At 41.2% G+C, this 20,551-nt stretch overlaps 1 protein-coding gene across 2 annotated transcripts in view; it reads right to left on the bottom strand.

Annotated features, from left to right (window-relative positions):
* LOC125904096 (inactive phospholipase D5-like) overlaps nucleotides 1–20,551 on the bottom strand; it is a 91,801-nt gene that overhangs the window by 11,366 nt on the left and 59,884 nt on the right. For both annotated transcript variants that reach the window (XM_049601387.1, XM_049601388.1), the window contains exons 2-3: nucleotides 17,977–18,113; nucleotides 4,422–4,608 (exon numbers count right to left, since the gene is read on the bottom strand). In XM_049601387.1, the coding sequence (XP_049457344.1) occupies nucleotides 4,422–4,608; nucleotides 17,977–18,113 (324 nt within the window). The remainder of the gene's footprint in view (nucleotides 1–4,421; nucleotides 4,609–17,976; nucleotides 18,114–20,551) is intronic.

Raw genomic sequence — 20,551 nt, 5'->3', positions numbered from 1 at the left:
TTGCACCATTGCCTCTCAGTGGCTCCTGTTTGCTTTTCTTTTGGCCGATTCAGCATGTTGAATCAGAGTCAATAACTGAGGAGCCATTCAATGAATGAAATAACTCTGATTGGCAGTTTAGCTCAGCATAGAAAAACGAAACACTTGTTGCATAAGGTAAGATTTTTTTCTTGAGCTGTTCTGTGTGTTTTTGAGCAGAAACATTTTGTGATGGTTTGTGCTATTGTCCACCAGCGCACGGTACATATGCTTTGCTCTCTCAACATTGGACTGTGTTATTAATGTGCTAACTGGCTATCAAGGCTGTCCTCTGGTTTCCTTTTTTTGAATGAGAATTATAGACTACTGCCATCTGCTGGTGTGGAGAGTTATTTCCTCTCCCGCAGGCGCAGAATGTACATGTTGGTTGGCTATCAGCTGTAGTCTCTGTGTGTGTTTATGTGCAACTTTTTTTGGCCGAGACACTGCAAAGTCAGGTGACGCAGCAGGGGGCCTTTGTCATCACTTATTCTCTGGAGCTAGTTTGATGTGAACAGGCCTTTAGGCAACAAAGCACCTGACAGATGACGAAGTGAACAGCTAGAACTGTACACTCTACTGTAATGGAGCCTTCAAAACCCATAAAAGACACTTGTGATATTACGATATACACTCACCAGCCACTTTATTAGGTACACAATTAGCTAATCAGCCAATCAAGTGGCAGCAACTCAATGCATTTAGACATGTAGACTTCAGACAGACGAGCTGCTGAAGTTCAAACGGAGCATCAGAATGATGAAGAAAGGTGATTTAAGTGACTTTGAACGTGGCATGGTTGTTGGTGCCAGACGGGCTGGTCTGAGTATTTACTGCGATATTCACACACAACCATCTCTAGAGTTTACAGAGGATGGTCCGACAAAGAGAAAATATCCAGTGAGCAGCAGTTCCCTGGGTGAAAATGCCCTGGTGATGCCAGAGGTCAGAGGAGAATGGCCAGTCCAATTTTATGAAATGCAACACTAAATCACTAAAGTGCCACTTCAAAGTGTAAAATATAATCTCACTGGTTTTGCGGTGAACACACACTCTTAAGTTTTTAATTATTCCAAGAGAAAGTGTCACATTTTGGTGATATTGGCAGGTTTGCTTCCAGGGTTTAACACAGAACACACAACTTGGAGATGAATCAAAGAAGAAGCAGAGCACCTTTTAATATCTTTGCAGATACTCAGGAACCACATCATTAACATGTGAAGGACACTCATTGTCTTGTACAGCACAGTCCAGGAAACTTATGTGTTGAATTTCTTCTATTATTTTATGATTTGAGGTGATATAGCTGACACTGTCTTTTCAAACTTTTAAATGGATTTGTTTTAAAATAAATTTGCTGAACTGACAGTTCAACAGATTTTGTGTGATCACAAAATACTCAGTGATTATGATCTGGGCGCCTATTCATGGTAACAAAACAACAGATGTTAACAGTATTTTGCCATAAACAGACATGCAGCGTACATGCATACTATACAAGAGCATCCCCATCTTCATCTCTTGTATCGTTGCCTTTACATTAAATTTTCCAGTCCAGCCTCCCTCCTGATGAGGTGTCGTTTTTGGCAGCTTTTTGCAGAGAGCTGGAGGCTGAAAGGCCATTAGCTCTCCTCTGCCCCGAGGCTTCGGAGAGGAGCTATTACTTTCCAATCAACGGCCTCAGGCTTTCATTAGCCCTCCTGATATGCTCTATTCTATTCACTTCCCTCCAGGCAACTATCAATAACACACACATCCTGTTCAAATCCAAAATGAATAGTTTGCATCACACAGCCTGAAAGTAGACCAGACCAGTATTTAACCAGCAAGCACAGTTCTACAGGGACAGATATTGATTTTCCGCTCTGCTGATCATTTGTGTCTGTTCACTTGTATCATACTGTCATTTGGTCTGCTTTTTACTTAATTGTCTAATTTGGCTGAAACAGAAAACCATCTCCTCTTTAATGTCCTTTCAAGATATGATTAATATGAGATGTGGCAGCTGTGTAGTCTGCTCAGTGACCTGGGATTTGGATATAAAACCAAATAGCCACTATGTTGGACAGCTAATGCAAATGAAGCAAATTACAATGTGTCTGTCTCACTTTACACTCATTATCATCAGTGGCGGAAAGTAACAAACTTACTTTATTTATTTTATTTTTTCCATTCTTTGTTGTATGCTTTGTGTCATACAGTATTAAAGTTAAGGGTCTCAAGGTTCAGAATAAAACAAAGAGATACAAAAATCAGCCCACAGAAAAATACATCAAATCCAGTCTTAATCCATGCATACTGTACTGTCACATCAGGTCATCACTCCATCTATCTTGATGGGATGCCACTATATGATAAACATATAACAAATAAAAATACGTTGTTAAAGATTAAACTAGTGGCCTGATCTTTTTGGCTGGTGACCTCTTACAAAGGAAAAGTTGGAGGCCCTTGTCCTGTTAGATGTTTTACATGCCAAAGAATGATTCTGTTGTGATATTCTGTCAAGTTTATGTTCATGTTTTTTTGTCCAGTCCCTGTTTTATTTTGAAATGGGTTCTCATTGAGTTCATTGTTGACCTGCCTTTGTTGATTACCTCATTTGTACCTCACCTGTATGTAGATAGTAATCAGCCCGTGTGTATTCAAAGCCCAGTGTTTCCCCCATTCAGTTGCCAGGTTGTCATTGTCGCCCTAGTGTGTAATGCGCCTTTTTCAGCCTTTGATTCCTTGGTTTTGACTCTGCTTGGTTTATGGACTTTGCTCTTGGTGTGATTTCCCTGAACTGATTTTTCTGCCTTCACGTGTTTGACCCCAGACCTCCTAAGTCAAGATTTGGATTTGATAAACTGCTCTTGGTGTTTTGTGTTTTTCTCTGTGTCTCTCTTGTGTCTCTCTCTTCTCAGGTGGTTTTGTTTAAATAACTGTTAAAAAGTAAAAAAAAAAAAAAAAAAAAAATAGGTAAAATGATTCAACATTTCACCATTAAAATTAGAGAAAAGTTTTGTGATAATAACACGTCACACAGAGGTTCCATTTTTCTGCAGATTAAGTACATTTAATTTGATGCTTTTATACATTCTTTGATAATATTCCGGTTGTTTAAGTGAAATTTTAAAAGTACGTGACCTGTTTCTACATTGCTGTAATAGTACTTTTACTTAAAGGTTCGATATGTGACATTCAGAATGACTAGATAGTAGAGCACCAGCACCTCAGACCTAAACAAATGGGTGTGTTGGCCACACCTCCACCCTCCCTTCGTATTCTAGGCAAGGCGAGAGAGAAAGTGGACCCTGAACATACAACAGAAACAACAACAAAGGAATAACGTTACCCTTTTGTACATTTTTAAGTACATTAGGCAAGCAAGAGAATACATCCTGGCAATTATTTTGTTGTTTCGAATATTGTATTTTTAAAATATAGTCATTTTAGCAACATTATTAATGTATTCCGGAAAATAAGGAGCTATTTCTTCGATGTGCCGAGTGGCTTGAATTCATGTAATGTCACTGTGAGCTTGTTAGCTATCTTGCTACCTAAAACATCAGGTAAAATATGCGTTAGATGGCAAAAGTTTAAAGGAAGGTCACATTCAGCTGGAACTGCACTCTGCTCTTATGACCTTTGCACATCAAGTCTTTATTTTTTATATGCATTTTTTAAATCCGTCATCTCATAGAAAATATTAGGCTACGCACATACACCCTGCACATAATGTTTGTTGCAAAAAATGTGCAAGCTGAGGCAAAATGGAGAGACACACTAGTTGCTTTGCTTCTCTCCACTGGAGTTACCTCCCTGGCTGTCGCCACTCTCTGCCAGCGTCTTGCATTTTGGCACCGCAGCTACCTGAGTTATGAAATGACAGTGTGTAGCTATTCAATTGCACTCCTGTAAGTATAATCATTGCTGTTGTGCGTTTCTTGATAGGCTGTCATTACCGTCTCCTCTGCCCTGTTGCTATCTCTTGTTGCAGATGTATGTGTCCCACAGTTTACGCCACACTTTCTTCACTGCCTCTTGGTCTCTCTAAAGACTTTAAAGGGATGCGAAAAAAATATAGAAAATCGAACCTACTCGGGCCTGGCTGCCAAAACAAAGAACAGAGAAGCTCAGATTATAGCACACACAGTGGTAGTGAGACTTCATTCTCTGCTCAGGAGACCATTACTCCGCTATATCTTTACACAGCAAATAGTGGTGCTATATCAGTGGTCAAAATGCCACATATATAGAACCTTTAAATAAAGGATCTGAGTACTTCTTCCACCACTGATCATTATGTAGAGGAGGCACAGACAAGAAGAGGAGACAGAAGACGTAAAATAGACAGAGAATTTGAATAAATGCCCTAACTTCTGCAGGGTCAAGTCTCTGTAGACTTGCTCTGTTTTTACCTGTCTGGCAGCAGGCTGGAAGCTGGACTCATAATCAGAAGAATTGAGGATCCACAGTGGGGAAACTATCTCCACGGCCCGGATAGCTCGGTCCAGTAAGTCGTACAGCCCCACTGACAGAGGTAGGTGTGATGTACTATTGTCTAAGAAGGAGATGTCATCTGGGATGTTCTCCACCAGCACCACTCTGTGAAACATAAACAGAGAAAGAATGAGTAAAGAAGAAACATGATGATGTGAAATTTAGAGCGAGCGTCATTAGACTGAGCCATAGAGACCCATTAATGGAAATTCGCTGAGGAAATCAATGTGAGGTACATGTTCTCTCACAAAGCAATTATGTGTTTGCATTTTGGCAGAATTACTATGAGCTCTGGTGCCACTGATATGAGGTTATGTTCTGCTAACAAATTAGCGAACAGCACCCTTCCTCTGGACCGTTAGCTTAATGAGAGTTATCAAGATTTCAAGACCACACATGTCTTTAGATTCCATTAGGCATCATTAAATCTGGTACAGGCTGCCTCTAGCAGGGGGCTGAGAATAATTGAAGGTTGACGTGCAGATTTGTCAGCAATGCAGATTCAGTTACACCTAGTCAGGAGAAAGTGACTCATTTGTGCTGTTTTCTTGTTGGTTTTTCCATAAACACTACTCCCTACACTATCACATGGTGCATTTTAATGTCATCAGCAGCAGTCTGATGTAGTCTAATATACTGTAGTTGCAGCAGGCATCATTAATTCATATGCAGAGGCAATATCACTCTACTGTGACAGATTCAGTGGATTGCATGAAGTACGGAGGAGACATATCCTTGAGATTATCTGCTTAAGATTCAGTGCAGTCGGGTGTCATAACACTGAGGCACCAAGCTGAACGCTGCATGATGTGGAACATGTTCTCAGTCATAGTTGTTTTGCATTATAATGTTATATATCACCTTGAATATCCATGCACTTTCTTCCAAGGTGTAATGTCAAGTTAGCTGGCTAACCATGACTCTGAGCTCTCCCTAATGTATCCCCACTTCCCATTCTACCCCACCGGGCTGCCTGAAAGCGACAGGGGCATTAGCGCTGGAGTCAACAGATTGAATTAGCCGTGGCTGCCCTAGATCTGCAGCCACACAGAACCAGGCTATTATCAAGCTCCAACGCTCACCACAGTCCCTCTGTATCCTGCTTAGGCTTCGATTTCTGCCAGCTATAAGAGAAATAGAAATGGGGAGAGGATGTTCAGTGAGGGTGAACTCAGATATAAATTCTGCTGCACCTCTGTGGTTGATTACGTTTCTGGATAAAATGCTTTCCAGGAAAGCAGTAGATCCACTCCTGCACGAGAATTTTCCCAATTCCATGTGAGGGGATGACGTTTATATGAAATGTCATGGTGAATATATTGAAGATTAGTTTGGTGGCTCAATAGGCAGAGCAGGGAGTCAAACGTGCCTTGTATGACAAATTTATTCTGAGCTCATAACTGAGTCATAACTGCCAAAGTGTGTCTTTAAACCAGAGTCATATATCGTATGAGTCTTATTAATCATGACTTTATTATTTTAATCTAATCAAGACAACTTTAACAACGATTAATGGTATCAGTGCAGACATGGACAGAGTATCATCATGTCTGAATGTGGAATTATATCTGATGACTGGTCAGGTGAGTAAGTCATGTGCTGCAAAACTGATAAAACATGATAAAAGAAATTGATTTAATCTCTAAATAATGATCAGAAAACTTCAGCCTAAACAAAAACTGACAATAATATGAAGTGAATTTGGTGTTATTTCATCCAGACCTTATCAATTATGTTACTGTCGTGACCCGTCAAGCTAAATTCCTTTTTATTTTTCATCCCTGTTTCCTGTTTTATTTTGGTACCCATTGTCTTCTCTTGTTTCAGAACCCACATCCTGTCAAGTTTCCCTCCTTTGTGATTACTTTCCACGCCCTAATGTGTTTCACCTGTGTCTCATTGGCCCCTTTTACACTGCCAGATTTTCCGCGAATGTTGGGCCTTTTTGCCGGCAAGCTGCGAGTGTTTAGACACAGAGCTGGATTGGCGAGTTGATCCGGGGTGCCCAATTTTCCGCCTCGTAGGGTAAACATATTTGTGGACCCCTTTTAGTTTAAACAGACCGAGGCGGCCTTCCGCAACAGGAGGGGCTGTTGATGACGGCGCACGTGCGAGCCACTGGCGGTGGGTAAGAGCAGCTAGTAGCAAGAGGGAAACACAAACCTGACAGACACTGTAAAGATGAACAGCTGGGGAGACATGGAATTGTGCGCCTATGGCAAGCCGTTTTAACATTTAATCACTAAGTTTGACTATCCGGAATTAACATTATAGATATCTATAACGTCGTTTTGACTAGTCAAAACTGAATTACAGATATCTATAACGTCATTCTGACTAGTCAAAACTGAATTACAGATATCTATAACGTCATTCTGACTGGTCAAAACTACAGTTACAAATATCTGTAATTCAGTTTTGACTAGTAAGATTCAAACTATTTTTGCCATTCATGTGTATGGGGTTTGTCATTATAGATATCTCCAATTACATTATGACTATCTATAATTCCAGTTTGAGATATCTACAACACCATTTTGACTAGTCATAATTCAGTTGTAGATATCTACAACGCCATTTTGACTAGTCATAATTCAGTTGCGGATATCTATAACGTCATTTTGACTAGTCATAATTCAGTTACAGATATCTACAACGCCATTTTGACTAGTCATAATTCAGTTACAGATATCTACAACGTCATTTTGACTAGTCATAATTCAGTTGCGGATATCTATAACGTCATTTTGACTAGTCATAATTCAGTTACAGATATCTACAACGCCATTTTGACTAGTCATAATTCAGTTGCGGATATCTATAACGTCATTTTGACTAGTCATAATTCAGTTACAGATATCTACAACGCCATTTTGACTAGTCATAATTCAGTTGCGGATATCTATAACGTCATTTTGACTAGTCATAATTCAGTTACAGATATCTACAACGCCATTTTGACTAGTCATAATTCAGTTGCGGATATCTATAACGTCATTTTGACTAGTCATAATTCGAATTCAAGATATCTACAACGCCATTTTGACTAGTCATAATTCAGTTACAGATATCTACAACGTCATTCTGACTATCTGAAACTCAATTCAAGATATCTAGAAAGGACCATGTAGATATCTTCAATTGATGATAATTAAAGATATCTTGAACTTGAATTATGACTAGTCAAAATTAAATTGTAGATATCTCAAACTGGAATTACAGATATCCACAATTCAGTTGCAGATATCCGCAATAACAATTGCATATATCCACAACTACATTGGAGATATCTATAATGACAAACCCCATACACATGAACGGCAAAAATAGTTTGAATCTTACTAGTCAAAACTGAATTACAGATATCTGTAATTAGAGTTTCGACTAGGCAAAATCTAATTACAGATATCTTGAATAAGAGTTTTGACTCTGCAAAATTATGTTGTAGATATCAGTAATGAATATCCGTCATCAGATGACGGGGACGGTGAAGGACGGGCCGACTTATGAGAGAATCGCCAAAGGACTGACCAGCCGCGGCTTCCCTCAGAGTACGTCACTGTCTACGTCACACGCTGAGCTACAGGTTTTGTTACTTGCTCACGCCCCCCATTGCCTATCTAAAAAGGGCTACTGTCTTCCTTGTATAGTTTGTTTAAGTCCCTGTCTTCTCCTCCTTTGTTGCCAGATCGTCTTTACTTTTGAGAGAGATCCAGTGTTTCCCTGGAGTTCCTTCTGAGTGTGTTGTTGACCTTTTAACCCCCCTTTTTGCCTGTCGTATTGGATACCTTTGCCTGTGTAACTGATCACCTGTGTACCGACATGAGCCCCATTAAAGACCTTGAACTTTTATCCAAGTTTGTGAGTCCATCTCCAGTTCGTGCTTGACAGTTATATGTTATATGAATATAATTTTCACTGTTTTAACTTCCTGTCAGACAGCGATTTGCAACAGGGAACTGAAGCTGTTATATTGCTCTCTTCAAGGCCAGACTCCATTAAGAAATCAAGCGTAGCGTTAGTTCTGGCAGGCCACGACGTCAAGCTCTAAATTAGCCGTTAACGACAAGCAAGCAATCCTCAATCAGCTGATGGCTCAGCTGACTGTCCCTTTGCTCCTATTGGAAAATTGCATTCAGAGCGCGCTATTTAAACAGCTCTAGCCTGGCCCCCTTTTGCTGCTTCCTCTGCCGGTAATCGCAACCCACCTCCACCCCAGCTCCTCCTGTCATGCTCTTTTCTCTGCTCTATCTGGGTTTGTTTCACTGCTGCGCTCCCTGCTATAGCCGTTCATGATGGCTCATGAAGGGCAGGAAGGTGTGCTCTTCCTGCCTCAGGCTTTCTACGCAAGCGCGTGGAAAAGCAGGGGGTCCCAGAACAGAACCATACCGCCAAATGTAATATAACTTGTGCAAGTAAATAAAGACTATTTTTGACAAAGTGGTCCTGACTGAAAAACAGTCATTTAACACGGCTGAACACAGAAGCAGCTGTAGACCAGCAGCTCCTGTGTTCAGCAGGCTAAAGTGGTTGTTTTTCTCAAAGAAGTGAGGTGGCATTGACAAGAGCATAGATGGGAAACTAAAGCTGTTGACAGCTTCTCTGTTGGAAGAGGCCGTCTGCTGCAGAGCTGTCTCAGTATAGCGTACACTTACACTAATATGGATTCTATTAGGTGAGACTTTTTTAGATGGCTAAAATACATTTTGTTGCTCCCACTGTCCACAGCCTACATTGTTTTGCTTCTGTGATGTTACTCCTGTCTGCTTCTCCAAGTGGGGGCTTGCCCACAAACATCTACTGTATATAATACACTGACTATATAGAAAAGCACCTCATACTGTACAACCCCACTTCAAAAGATCCAAACTATCCCTTCAATATAATCTTCAAGCAATGTTAATTTATTTATTTCTCTGGTCAGTCAGGGGCAGGAGAGCAAGCTGTAAACACAACACTGAAATTATCACCTTGTAAAGTTAAAAAACTGAACATATATGCAAACAGCTGCCTATTTACACATCCCCCAGAATACTCTGCAACACTCTAAATGATTTGGAGTCATGTGTTTCAACACCTGATAAATGTAAGTCCAATATTTACTCTCATTTTAGCTCCTTTTTTGGTTTCCACCAACTCTGCATGCAGTTTGATGCTTTGCTGCTGCAAGAAACAATACTGAAGAGTAGTCAGAGTGAGGTAAAACAGTAAAGGCGTGGGCCAAAAAAACAAGACAATGGGCAGAAAATAAAAAAAAGAAAATGCTCCAGAGAACTGAGAGCTGCTGACTTGGGTGATAATTTTCTGTGGATTTGTCACTATGAGTGACCCCTTGCTCATTGTCATGCGATCCATTATTAATATGACACTATTGATTGGTTCAGATTTATAATTAGCTCATAGTGTAGGAGTTTTTGTTGAAGTTGTTTATTGATTGGTCCTCTAGCTGTTAAAATCTGTTTTTGATATAGTATTGATCAGGTTGTTTTCAAGTAAACAATCCCTTTCCCCCTTTTGATTTCCCATTTATCATATTAAGTCCTATTTGTGCATATTTCTTTTGACAAATTTCTGGTAGAAAACCCATGAGGTTTGTGCCAGTGGACTCCCTGGTGACAGCTCTGTAATACCAAATGCATTTTAGCACTCGGCCCATCAGAGCACGGGGTCAGCTAAAGTGTGACAGCTTGGGTCTATCAAGTGGTTTACTCAAGGGCATGCTGGTGAGAGCATGTGCTGCAGGTGATAATGTACTGGCATCACATTGAGAGGCCAGTTGCCAGCCTGCAGCTCGAAAATGTATTCTCGGCTAAAGTAAAGCCAAGTCAGGTTTTGGAAAGAGGCCAAGGGTCAAACTGTAGGACTCTGTGACACCCTCTGTGATCATAACGTGCTGAATTCTCCTTAAGAAAATGACGATATGTTAAAGGGACAGTTCACAACAAAATCAAAGACATATTTTTCCTCTTACCTGTATTGCTATTTATCAACGTAGATTGTTTTGGAGTGAGTTGCTGCTGTATTTGCAGATATATTAATACCAAATATTTGAAAACAGACAACAACAATGTCTCTTTCTAGTCATATTTTTTTTTCAGCAGGTGGCAACCAGGAAGAGATGAAGCTCCTGGTCAGCGGCTGCACGCTGGGACAAGATGGCTCACACCCCAGATCTGATGCGTCAACCTCCACCACAAATTGCCGCTCAGGGTCACATACTTGGACTTTGCGTACTTTGTCAGCTGCTGGGGTCCAGTGGAACGGCACCTTCAATGAAGTCAGCGTGGTGAGGGCAGCGGCCACAGTGCTGCAGCTGTGTGTGAAACGCCGATGAAAATTGGGGAAGCCCAGGAATGGTTGCAAGTGTTTGCGGAGCAGGAACGGGTCACAGACCTTGTTGTGAGTAGTTTAATGTAGGGAACTATTTTCTTTTGAACAAACTACAACTGTATCTATACGCTGGGGGAATCATGCATCTACTCATGGATGCGAGGATCACGCTTGTGACAGCACAAGATGTTAACATTAATGGCGTGATGCTAGGTGAGCTAGCAGTAGATGCACGTTTCCTTCTGTGTGGTGATACAGTTGGCGGGTGTAGTCCTGAGGAAAGAAAATAGTTCCTACATGGAACTGCACACAACAAGATCTGTGGATCATCTTGAATAACGGCATCAAGATTTCTCACTCCCAACTTGTCTCCATTGACTTTTTGTTTCACATGGGACATGAACTGCAGGATCCTGGGTGAAAGTCTGGAGTTTCTTTGATCCATCCACCTCTTCTCTCACCCTCCCTATGTGGATTTTCTTGCTTTGAGTAGTCTGCCTGGACTGTCAAAAAATGCTGGCGCCCATGGTGTCTCATGCCCTCGCTAAAAGGTGCCTCAGTGCATTGGTGTCTGACACCAAGGGCCACTGACCAAACGCCAGTATTTGAGGAGCTGGGAGTGAGATTTCTGGATTTCTGGAAAGAGAAATTGCTGCTGAGTTTTTCACATTTATATTTTAGCACCACCACACCGCCACTTTGAGCACCACACGTCGAGTGCCATCTAGTTTTATTATATTCAAGAGGGCACACTCTCCCAATATCTCTGATGCAGGCCAACTCAAATCAAAACAACCTAGATTGACTGACACTCCAGATAGGAGGAAAAATGTGTATTTTTTAATGGGGTTAACTGTCCCTTTATGTGAAGCAGATTTTGGATGAATCACAAAAAAGTAAAGTTGGCTCATATGTTGCTGAGGGTAGACTTTCTTCCAATTTGTCAGCTGCAGAGCTTGAGGACTCCATGATTGAGTGAATTGCACAGAGGAGTGTAACTTGGCACAAAGGAACCGATACAGCAGGCAATGATAAAATTATAGAAAAGATTAACATTCACATCACACAGCGTAGTCTTCTCCTTTGTTCTGTAGAGACAGCAAAACTAGGTCAGCAACAGTAAACACCTCACAGTGAGGAAAAAAGGATTGATGGAAAACAGACAGAAGAGGAGGAGTGGTAATCTTATTTTGAAAGAAATCCTCACAGACCACTGTAATAGCTCTGAGATATGATGAATGGTGGTTCTGTGTATTTTAAACAGGCTTTGGTATTAAAAGTGGAGGAAGCAGGAAGAGAGTCGTCTCTGCCTGCAAGGAATTCTTCGATTTATTCAGTCTGTGATGTCCACTGTTGGTCCCCCTCCACTGTAACCCATCTGCACACTCATGGGTGTGATTCATCACCAGCAGCCAATACCTAAGTGGTGTAAACTTCACTGTGTGTGTGTGTGTGTGTGTGTGTGTGTGTGTGTGTGCATACATGAGACAGCGAGACAGAGAGAGAGTGTCTGAATGTAAAATCCCTCACTCTCTGAATGAAAATGGATTCCCATCTTCACAGTGCAGTAGGTGAGCACAGTTGGATCAAAACGATAAACTCAGCTCCCTCCTGATGTTTTATTCCAGAAAACCAGAACATATTTCACGCCATTGCAGAGCTGTCAGGGCCAAGGCAAGTTACGTGTTTAACAAACTGTAACCACCACATAAAAATCACAATAGCATATCAGGGTGATGTATTTAAAAATAAGCCAATTACACATGCAAATGCCTGTGTTCCAGCTGTAGCACACAGCATGGGAGGTGCCAGTGTGAGCCCCTGACACCTGATATAAATTATCCACCCTCTCACGAGCTGCCCTCAGTGTACAGCAGCGAGGACATTAATATGGGTATCACAGGAGCTGCTGCTGCACTGCTCCCTGCATGCTGTTCATTTTAAAAGGTAAATGTCAAGTCCAATGTTTCATCGGGCGCAACCAGAACATTGCTGTCAGAGTAAACACACTTAGTATGTAGATTTCAATCAATTATCTGAAACTTGAGCCTCTTAATGAGATCTTTCTTTAACCATGATCTTCTGTGGTTTATGCAAATGAATGAAGGCCGCAAACACTTAGTGTATTGCATTGTTCCGTGTCCGTCACAATTTCCGTCTTGGGTGGTCCCTGACATTTTGACTCATGGCCAATAGTTTGCCTCACCTAAGAGCTCACTTTAGGCAGTATTCGGGAGTCACATATGATGGAGTGATGTAATTGAATTACTAAATAAATGTTACAGTGTTGATCAATTACAGTTACTGAGAAAAAATATGTAATTAAGTACAGTTACTGATCAAAATGTTTGTGATGACAAAGGAGTTACATCCATAGATTGTATAAAAAGCCTTGAGTTCTGCATTTTGGCTGTTGCCATCTTGTTTTGTTTTTTTTTTTGGAGCCAGAGGTGATTTGGATGAGAAGATCGAGCTGTGGAGGAGCGAGGGGTGGATCTGACTGAGAACCCGAGGACACTATCGGCAGACAGCCTGTCACTCAAAGCGGCCCGCCCTCACACAACAGGCAAGTTATATAAAAATTCACCTCTCTTCTCAAGTGGCCATTAGAGGAACTGCAGGTTTTGGAACTTCAGCATCACTGGAGGTTGCCACTTGGTGATTACAGCAGGGTTACATATGAATATATTCTTTTTGGTAAAATGTTGAATATAAGACATTCATACATTCAATCTGTTGCTTTGCATCTTTTTTTTTTTTTTTTTACCAGAAATTCAGTCTGAGTGCAGCACCATCAAGGGTGTGATGGCTTACCAGGAGCTTTCACTACGTCCAGACAGACTCATTTGGTCCTAGTATGCACTCAAATTTTCGAATGGTTCTAGTTTGACTTTGCACCACCTCTTGTCTGCCAGTCAAATCAATGTGCATTGCTCTAAGCAATCGGAGTCTGCCAAAACTGCAACCAGGTGACCATGCCAAGGCGGTGGCCATTGCTTCGTACAAGAATGCATTTTAGTGCTGGAAATTCAACAGTGTTTTCGTGTCAAAGTCAAAAAGGGCTCTACCATGAAGCTTTTCTTTTTACAAGCAGTGGAAATGCTGTCAACATTAAAATGCTCCAAATCAAACCTGAGGAAACACCTACAGGTAAGTTAATGTAACCGTTAGTGTAACACATGAAGCTCAGCATAAGTTCAAGACTTTCTTTATGCTATATCCATTCACAATTCTCCCTCTATCCCTCTTCCACCAATCAGCTGACTATGGGTGTTCCCTCTCCTGGTTAGCCAGTCAAACTTTGCCACGACCTCCTTCAGCCATTCATGTTGCTGCTGCCAAACTTTAAATCTCTTCTCCTGTCTGCTCCTGTCAGCTGTCATTTTAGGCAGAAAAGTCAAACCCTCCTCCAGTCATCTTATCCAGAGCCTGGGACAAGCTCATCAAAAACTCACTTCTCTTCACATCCACATCCACAGCTCCCTCTTCATCTTATCTCATCACCACCATTATCACCACCACCATCTAGACTCCATGGGCATTACTTTAATAAAGTAATTTAGAAAGTTACTTTACTTTTTACCTTTTTTTTAACAGGGTAACTAGTAATCTGTAACTTATTACATTTCAAAAGTAACCTTCCCAACACTAAAGGCTATATTGTATTCCTCTTTGTTCCAGACACACTGATCCCTGAATCTCAGAGATGCCAAGCTATGTTTGCTCCTGCCAGTTCTGCAGTAGCACAAAATTTGGGGAAATGGCAAGTCTGGTTTTCCAAGCATTGTCTCTGCCCTTTCACAAGGCAACTGTAGATCAATGCTAACCTACTTATCATCTGTCTGACAGGGGGCAGTTACACATCAGGAATACATCAGATTGTCATTTGGATACAATCACATAAGAGGATACCACTTTGCTCCAACAACCAAACAACACACGCTGCTCTAAGAGGAATCATGTTTTACTCGAATCATCTGAGTTTTTTTTTATCCTCAGAGGGGAAGTATAAATTAGATTATATGTTTGTTCTGTCAGAGAAAAAATGAAGCAATCATTGTCATCTATCTGCACTAGTTGTTTTTTTTAATGCAGATACACAACAGCAGCAAACCATTCCACATCTCCTGTCCCTGAAATCCAGGCATTAGCATTGTTTATTATGCAGGCAAAAATAGATTAAAGGGAAATCTACATAACAAAACAACCAGCTGCGTGTGACATGTCTGAATTACAACATTACAAACAACAAAAAGCTGCTGAGTCATTATTTGGGCTGCTAAAAGGCTCACAATGAAAGGCAAGGCAGGACTGAGGATCAGTCTGCTGTATTTGGATTATGAAGAAGAAACAGCCATGAATTTCATTTGTTAGTTAAACTCTGGATAATTGAAAACTGTCTGAAAAGGAGTTGCATTTCCTTTGATGAATTACAGGCACCTTTAGAAATTAAACTGAGCATGAGCAAGCTTCAGTGCACCTCATTATATGAGTATCAGTCTCAGTAATCAATCACTTTTCCTGTTCTGTACTTTAACTCGCTTTGAGCAAAATACTTCATGAAATCATCAATTATGTTTCACTTGCACACGTTATAGATCTTTCAAATGATGCACACCACAGTAAATTTTTGTCATTAGGCTTATGGGATATAAATACCAGCGCACAGCTGGAAAAATGGCACCACACATTTCTGAAATTTTGTTTGGAGTTGGACTGAAAAGCCTTCCGTCATCACAGACAGCGAGCTGATAATAGCTGATGAATCAGCTCATCTCTCGCTCATTCAGACCCCTGATATCCTTTTCTTCTTCTTCTCTCTCCACCCAGTTCACTCATCAACCCTCCCTCAGCCTCGTATTCATCTCTCATTCTACCCTGAAGCTTTAGGTGTCCTTCAGAGCAGGAGGGGGGTCCAATTCAGCTTTACAAGTTCGGATTACACTTTCAGCCTTAAGTGGAAGAGAGGGATGCCTGATTGAGTTTGCTGAAAGGTTGTTAAATGGCTGATTTGGGGAAGAGGAGGGAGACTGTAGACGGACACACATAAAGAAAGAGAGAGAGCGAGAGGGAAGTAATTCAAGGCTGAATGGTAAATTGGATGATAAGAGTCTAATGGAGGGGAACCAGTAGGAAGTGGAGAGCAGGGGGCTGCTGTATCAGAGAAAATGACTGCTGATCAGCCAGTTTCTCACTGAACCACCAAACCATACTGCAGTGGTTTCTAGGCTTTTTGTCTGGGGATCCATACTCTTAAACAGACTGAAGAAACTATGTGCAAAGTAACTTTAAGAAAAGCCTGGTAATCATTTTAAGGCAGCGGGGGTGGCTACAATAGAACCAAGGCTGAGGGAACACAGATTTGTTATACATTGGTGCTACTTGGCTTGCACCATTTTTTACTTTGAGAAAACAGAATACTCTCTTTAAATTAATGCAAGCAATGCTTTAGGGCCTGCAGCTTCTACACTGCAGTTTTTATCTTGTGCCAGTGGGTTAGACCTGCCGGATTGCATCGTGTGTTTGACTGGGATTGATTTATGGTTTGAAACTAAGGCTAAAATACAATCAGGGCTTCCAGGAATGGAAGCTGATGGAATGAGTGAGGGGCTTAATGCTCAGAGGGCAAGGCAAAGGGAAGACAAATGGGTTCAAGGAAATGTGGGATATATTGGCAGAAATGGAATATGATATATTTTCTTTGAAAGTGTTTTTCTTAGCTTAGACTGATGCATTTATATCTACATACACTGGCTCCAGATAGGGCCATTCACGTTTTCGCATTCACCACCACAATAAGTAGCCCTTCCGTAGGGCTGCTGTGAAACTGCACCGACGTAGGGCAGCAAAAAAGTTAATCTTGGATGCGCTGGTACAATGGACAACCAAGAAACCGTTTGGATATGCTTTGTCATAGTTTGTACTTTCTCTTTTTTTCTTTTTTAAAATTATTCTGTGTTTAGTTGTGTTTTTTGTACATTTGTATATGTTCTGCTACCATACACTGGTGTTTGAGATTATTGTGAGTAGTATAATACTCACTAGTCCATAACCATTGAGTACAACATACAATATCATGACTTAGTCATACCCAAAATTCAGAAAAAAAACAACAACATTGGTCCACAGGGGGAGCCACAGCGATCGGTCGCATTTGAGACATTTTTAAGCATTTTTCTGTTGTTATAGCGCCACCCAGTTGCCAATTAGAGTTAAATTTCTCCAGTCACCTTGAGGCGTCCTACCAATATCATATCTACCAAGTTTAGTAAAAATAGATATGGCGGTTAGGCCTAGATAAGAAATGAGCTCTCTAGCGCCCCCATTTTGTTTGATGGGGTCAATAATAGAGGGGTCCCCTCAGATTATGTGTGGTCATATGCCTACAAAGTTGCGTGGTGATGAGTGAAACCCTTGAGATGTTATACACCTTTATGTGATGAGCCACGCCCTCCACAATATTCATTGCCTTATAGAAGCTCAGTTTTAGTAAGTTTTCCAACTTTTGCCAAGAGGGAACTTTAGATATTGGTCCCTAGATTATGTTCACCCAGTTTCATGCAGATCGCTCAAACTTCCTAGGAAGAGATCCATTTGAAGTGTTTTTCAAAAAATTCAAAATGGTGGAAAATCTATATTATTGGAAGTTATGGGTTCTTGAGGCAAATGTGTTCCTCATGAGGAGAGGCATCTCTGTGCAAAGTTTCATGTCTCTACGACATACAGGGCATGAGATATGCCTGTTCAAAGTCTGCAATTTCAATCGGTTGCTATAGCGCCCCCCTTTGGCCAATTGATGTAATATTGCTTCATTGGCATCCTCCCATGACCCTCTACCACTGTGCCAAATTTCACATGGATTGACCAAGTCAGTGAGGAGAAAAACGTGGAACAGACACACACAGACAAAGTTTTTTTCATTACATAGTAAGATAGGACAGGTCACTGTGATTTGATCTGAGATGTAAAATCATGTGTCACAGTGATATAAACTGCTGTGTAGTGTTTTGGCATCAGAGAATCCTTCACATTTACAGATCTGTTACTCAAACTAGACTTCACATTTTATGTCTCACCAGTAACACACACTAGACCATAAATTGTGACGAAAATGTTGTGCGTTTGTGCGTCTGCAGCTCTCACCTGCAGTTCCTGCTACAGTTCTCCTCAGTGATCCCGTCTTCGTCCTCGCCCCAAATGTCCACCGCCGAGAAAATCAACGCCACCAGCACGGCGAAGCAGCACACCAAGGCAAAGATCACAATGCATTTCTGCTGAGACTGCAAGAGAGAGGAGGAGAACAACATTGATTTGCACGGTGTGTTTTCCACTCCTCATCACCACTGTAAAAACAAGGCCAAAGTGCCCCAACCTTGGCTCCCATTAACTGGCTGCTCCCGGCTGACACAACTTGTGATTTAGTGCACAGCTCAGCAGGTTATAAGATGATATAGAGGGGAATTTAACACAAACATGTCAAGTCCACATGCGACCTTGCAAGTTCAGGGTTTTGTATGAAGTACGAGAGGCAGGAATGAGGAGAGGAAAGGAAAGAGGGAAGAGAGAGAGGTGAGAGAAAGAAAGCAAAAAAACAAAGCGATCGATAGAAATAAACATTAAATTGATTAACTGGATGAAGTCCAAATGATCCCATATGGTTGAGGTGGAAATGAGGGTCAGCTGTCAGCATCTATAAGGGCAGTGAGGACGTAAAGGAGACTATTTCACAGCTGTTACTCATCCACCAGCTTGCTCCAGTCCATCTGCTTACAGAGTATGTGGAGTTATGATTATGATTCCTCACCTGCAATATAATATACTATATTTTAGTCTATTTATATATTTGCTTGTTGTCAGTGTTACAGTGGCTGTTTATAGGATAGTACTGAAAATAAATTGATTTGAGAGTGATATTTTTATCAGGATAAACAGGAGGTAAATGCTACAATAATTCTGTTACTGTTCACAAAAACTGTCACCCAACTTTCTGTGGCTTGCAGCTTTATTTAGAAAATATCAACACTGGTATCAGTTTGCACAAATCCCACACGCACACACACAAAAAAGTGATTTTGGCTCATGTCACACATATTGGCGACCAATTATATGAGAGCAAAATACAATATCTGTAACTCGTCAGTCAAACAGCACCTCTGGGGGCAAAATTACTCTATTGAAAAAAGGGCACCATCCATTATTGTTGACAGGAGGTGGGAGAGTGTTTCTGCTTTTTACTGAGATTATTTCCCAGGGGAGTGGATGGCATAGAAAGCAAAGAATTGTGTTTAAGTCTCTTGCGTTATCTCATGAAAACAAACACAACTGGAGGCCGCAGACGATAAATTAAACAGGGTTTTTTTTGCATTTACAGTTTAAAATTTACCAACTGTGATAATATATGAGCCTCAACAGCTGTAGTTAATATAAAGTATTGCCAGTTCAGGGATTCCTGTTTAAGCCTGGTATACACTGTGTGATTTTGGGCTGTCCCAAACGATGACCATCATGAAAGAAATGTGGCGATATCTTTGGTCATTCAAAGACAGCCTGGGATGAGAGGACCTCTCACATCTCACTGTGTGACAGGGGCGTAAATATAGACAGTGCAGGCAGTGCGGTCGCACTGGGGCCTGTGAGGTGGGGGGCCCACAGAGAGACTGGGATGAGAACAGTAAATAAAAAAAAAAATCTTTTTTGTACAAGACAGCGTACACTATCAGGCCCGTCATAATAGCGTGCACTGGGGCCCATCCTAACGACCATACACCACTGCTGTGTGACTGCTGTAACGACCTACATCTACTAACCAACCAATAAAAATGCAGCATGAAATGACACACTGGCGCTAAACCCAAACAAACAGACAGATAGCAGCTCACCATGGAGGCAGAACACACTAAAAGAAATGTATGTGATTCCAGTAAAGAGGAAAAAGTTGTCGCGTTGTGGCAGCAGAAGCCTTGCCTGTATGTCCTTCAGCTCTTACCATGATCGCATAAAGAAGGATGCCAGGTGAGACAGCTAGCAGCTAGCAAACACACAGACACACCACAGTGTGTCATTTAAGGTCATTTAATAATGTGACCGTGCAGCATCCTTGGGCACTCAGCATGGGAAGCTATTGCATCGTACGCCATGGCCTGTGATTCAGTAGGCACTGTCATCGTACAGTCTGCATACATCAAACTTGATGTCGCACCCAAATTTATTAGATCCATGTTGCACATTGCACCTTGCACTAAATGTATAAGTCTGCTAAAATCTCACATTCTGTAAGAGGCTTTATAGCTGGTAAACATTTACAGCTACTTTGCTTTTACATAAAGTTTTGGGTTGTGTTTAATACGACACATTTCCACTATGATATTAAACACTGTAACATCTTTGCCTTGAGCAGGTTTCTAGTCAAGGTCTGACCTTCTTGTCATTGACTCTACGTGACACTGTCTCACCTGCAACGTCAGCTCAGGTCATCTACATGTTTGTGGTGCTCTGATGTTGATAAGACAGATTACACAAGCCTGAAAACTGAGAGTAGAACAGACGCTTTTTCACTGACCCTGTCTCCTGGAAATTATATTCATGTACTACTAATTTGTTGTGCATAATGTGTTCTGAAGGCAGCGTAATTGCTGCCAGAAAATATGTTCACTGCCAACATTTTGTCATTTAAAAGAGCGCTGTGTTCCTGTACCACTCAAATGTTGTAAGACACTTA

Source organism: Epinephelus fuscoguttatus, linkage group LG16 (genome assembly GCF_011397635.1).
Source record: "Epinephelus fuscoguttatus linkage group LG16, E.fuscoguttatus.final_Chr_v1".
In the NCBI taxonomy this organism is placed as follows: domain Eukaryota; kingdom Metazoa; phylum Chordata; class Actinopteri; order Perciformes; family Serranidae; genus Epinephelus; species Epinephelus fuscoguttatus.
Note: the sequence above shows the minus strand (reverse complement) of the source record. Positions and strands in the feature narration are given on the sequence as shown.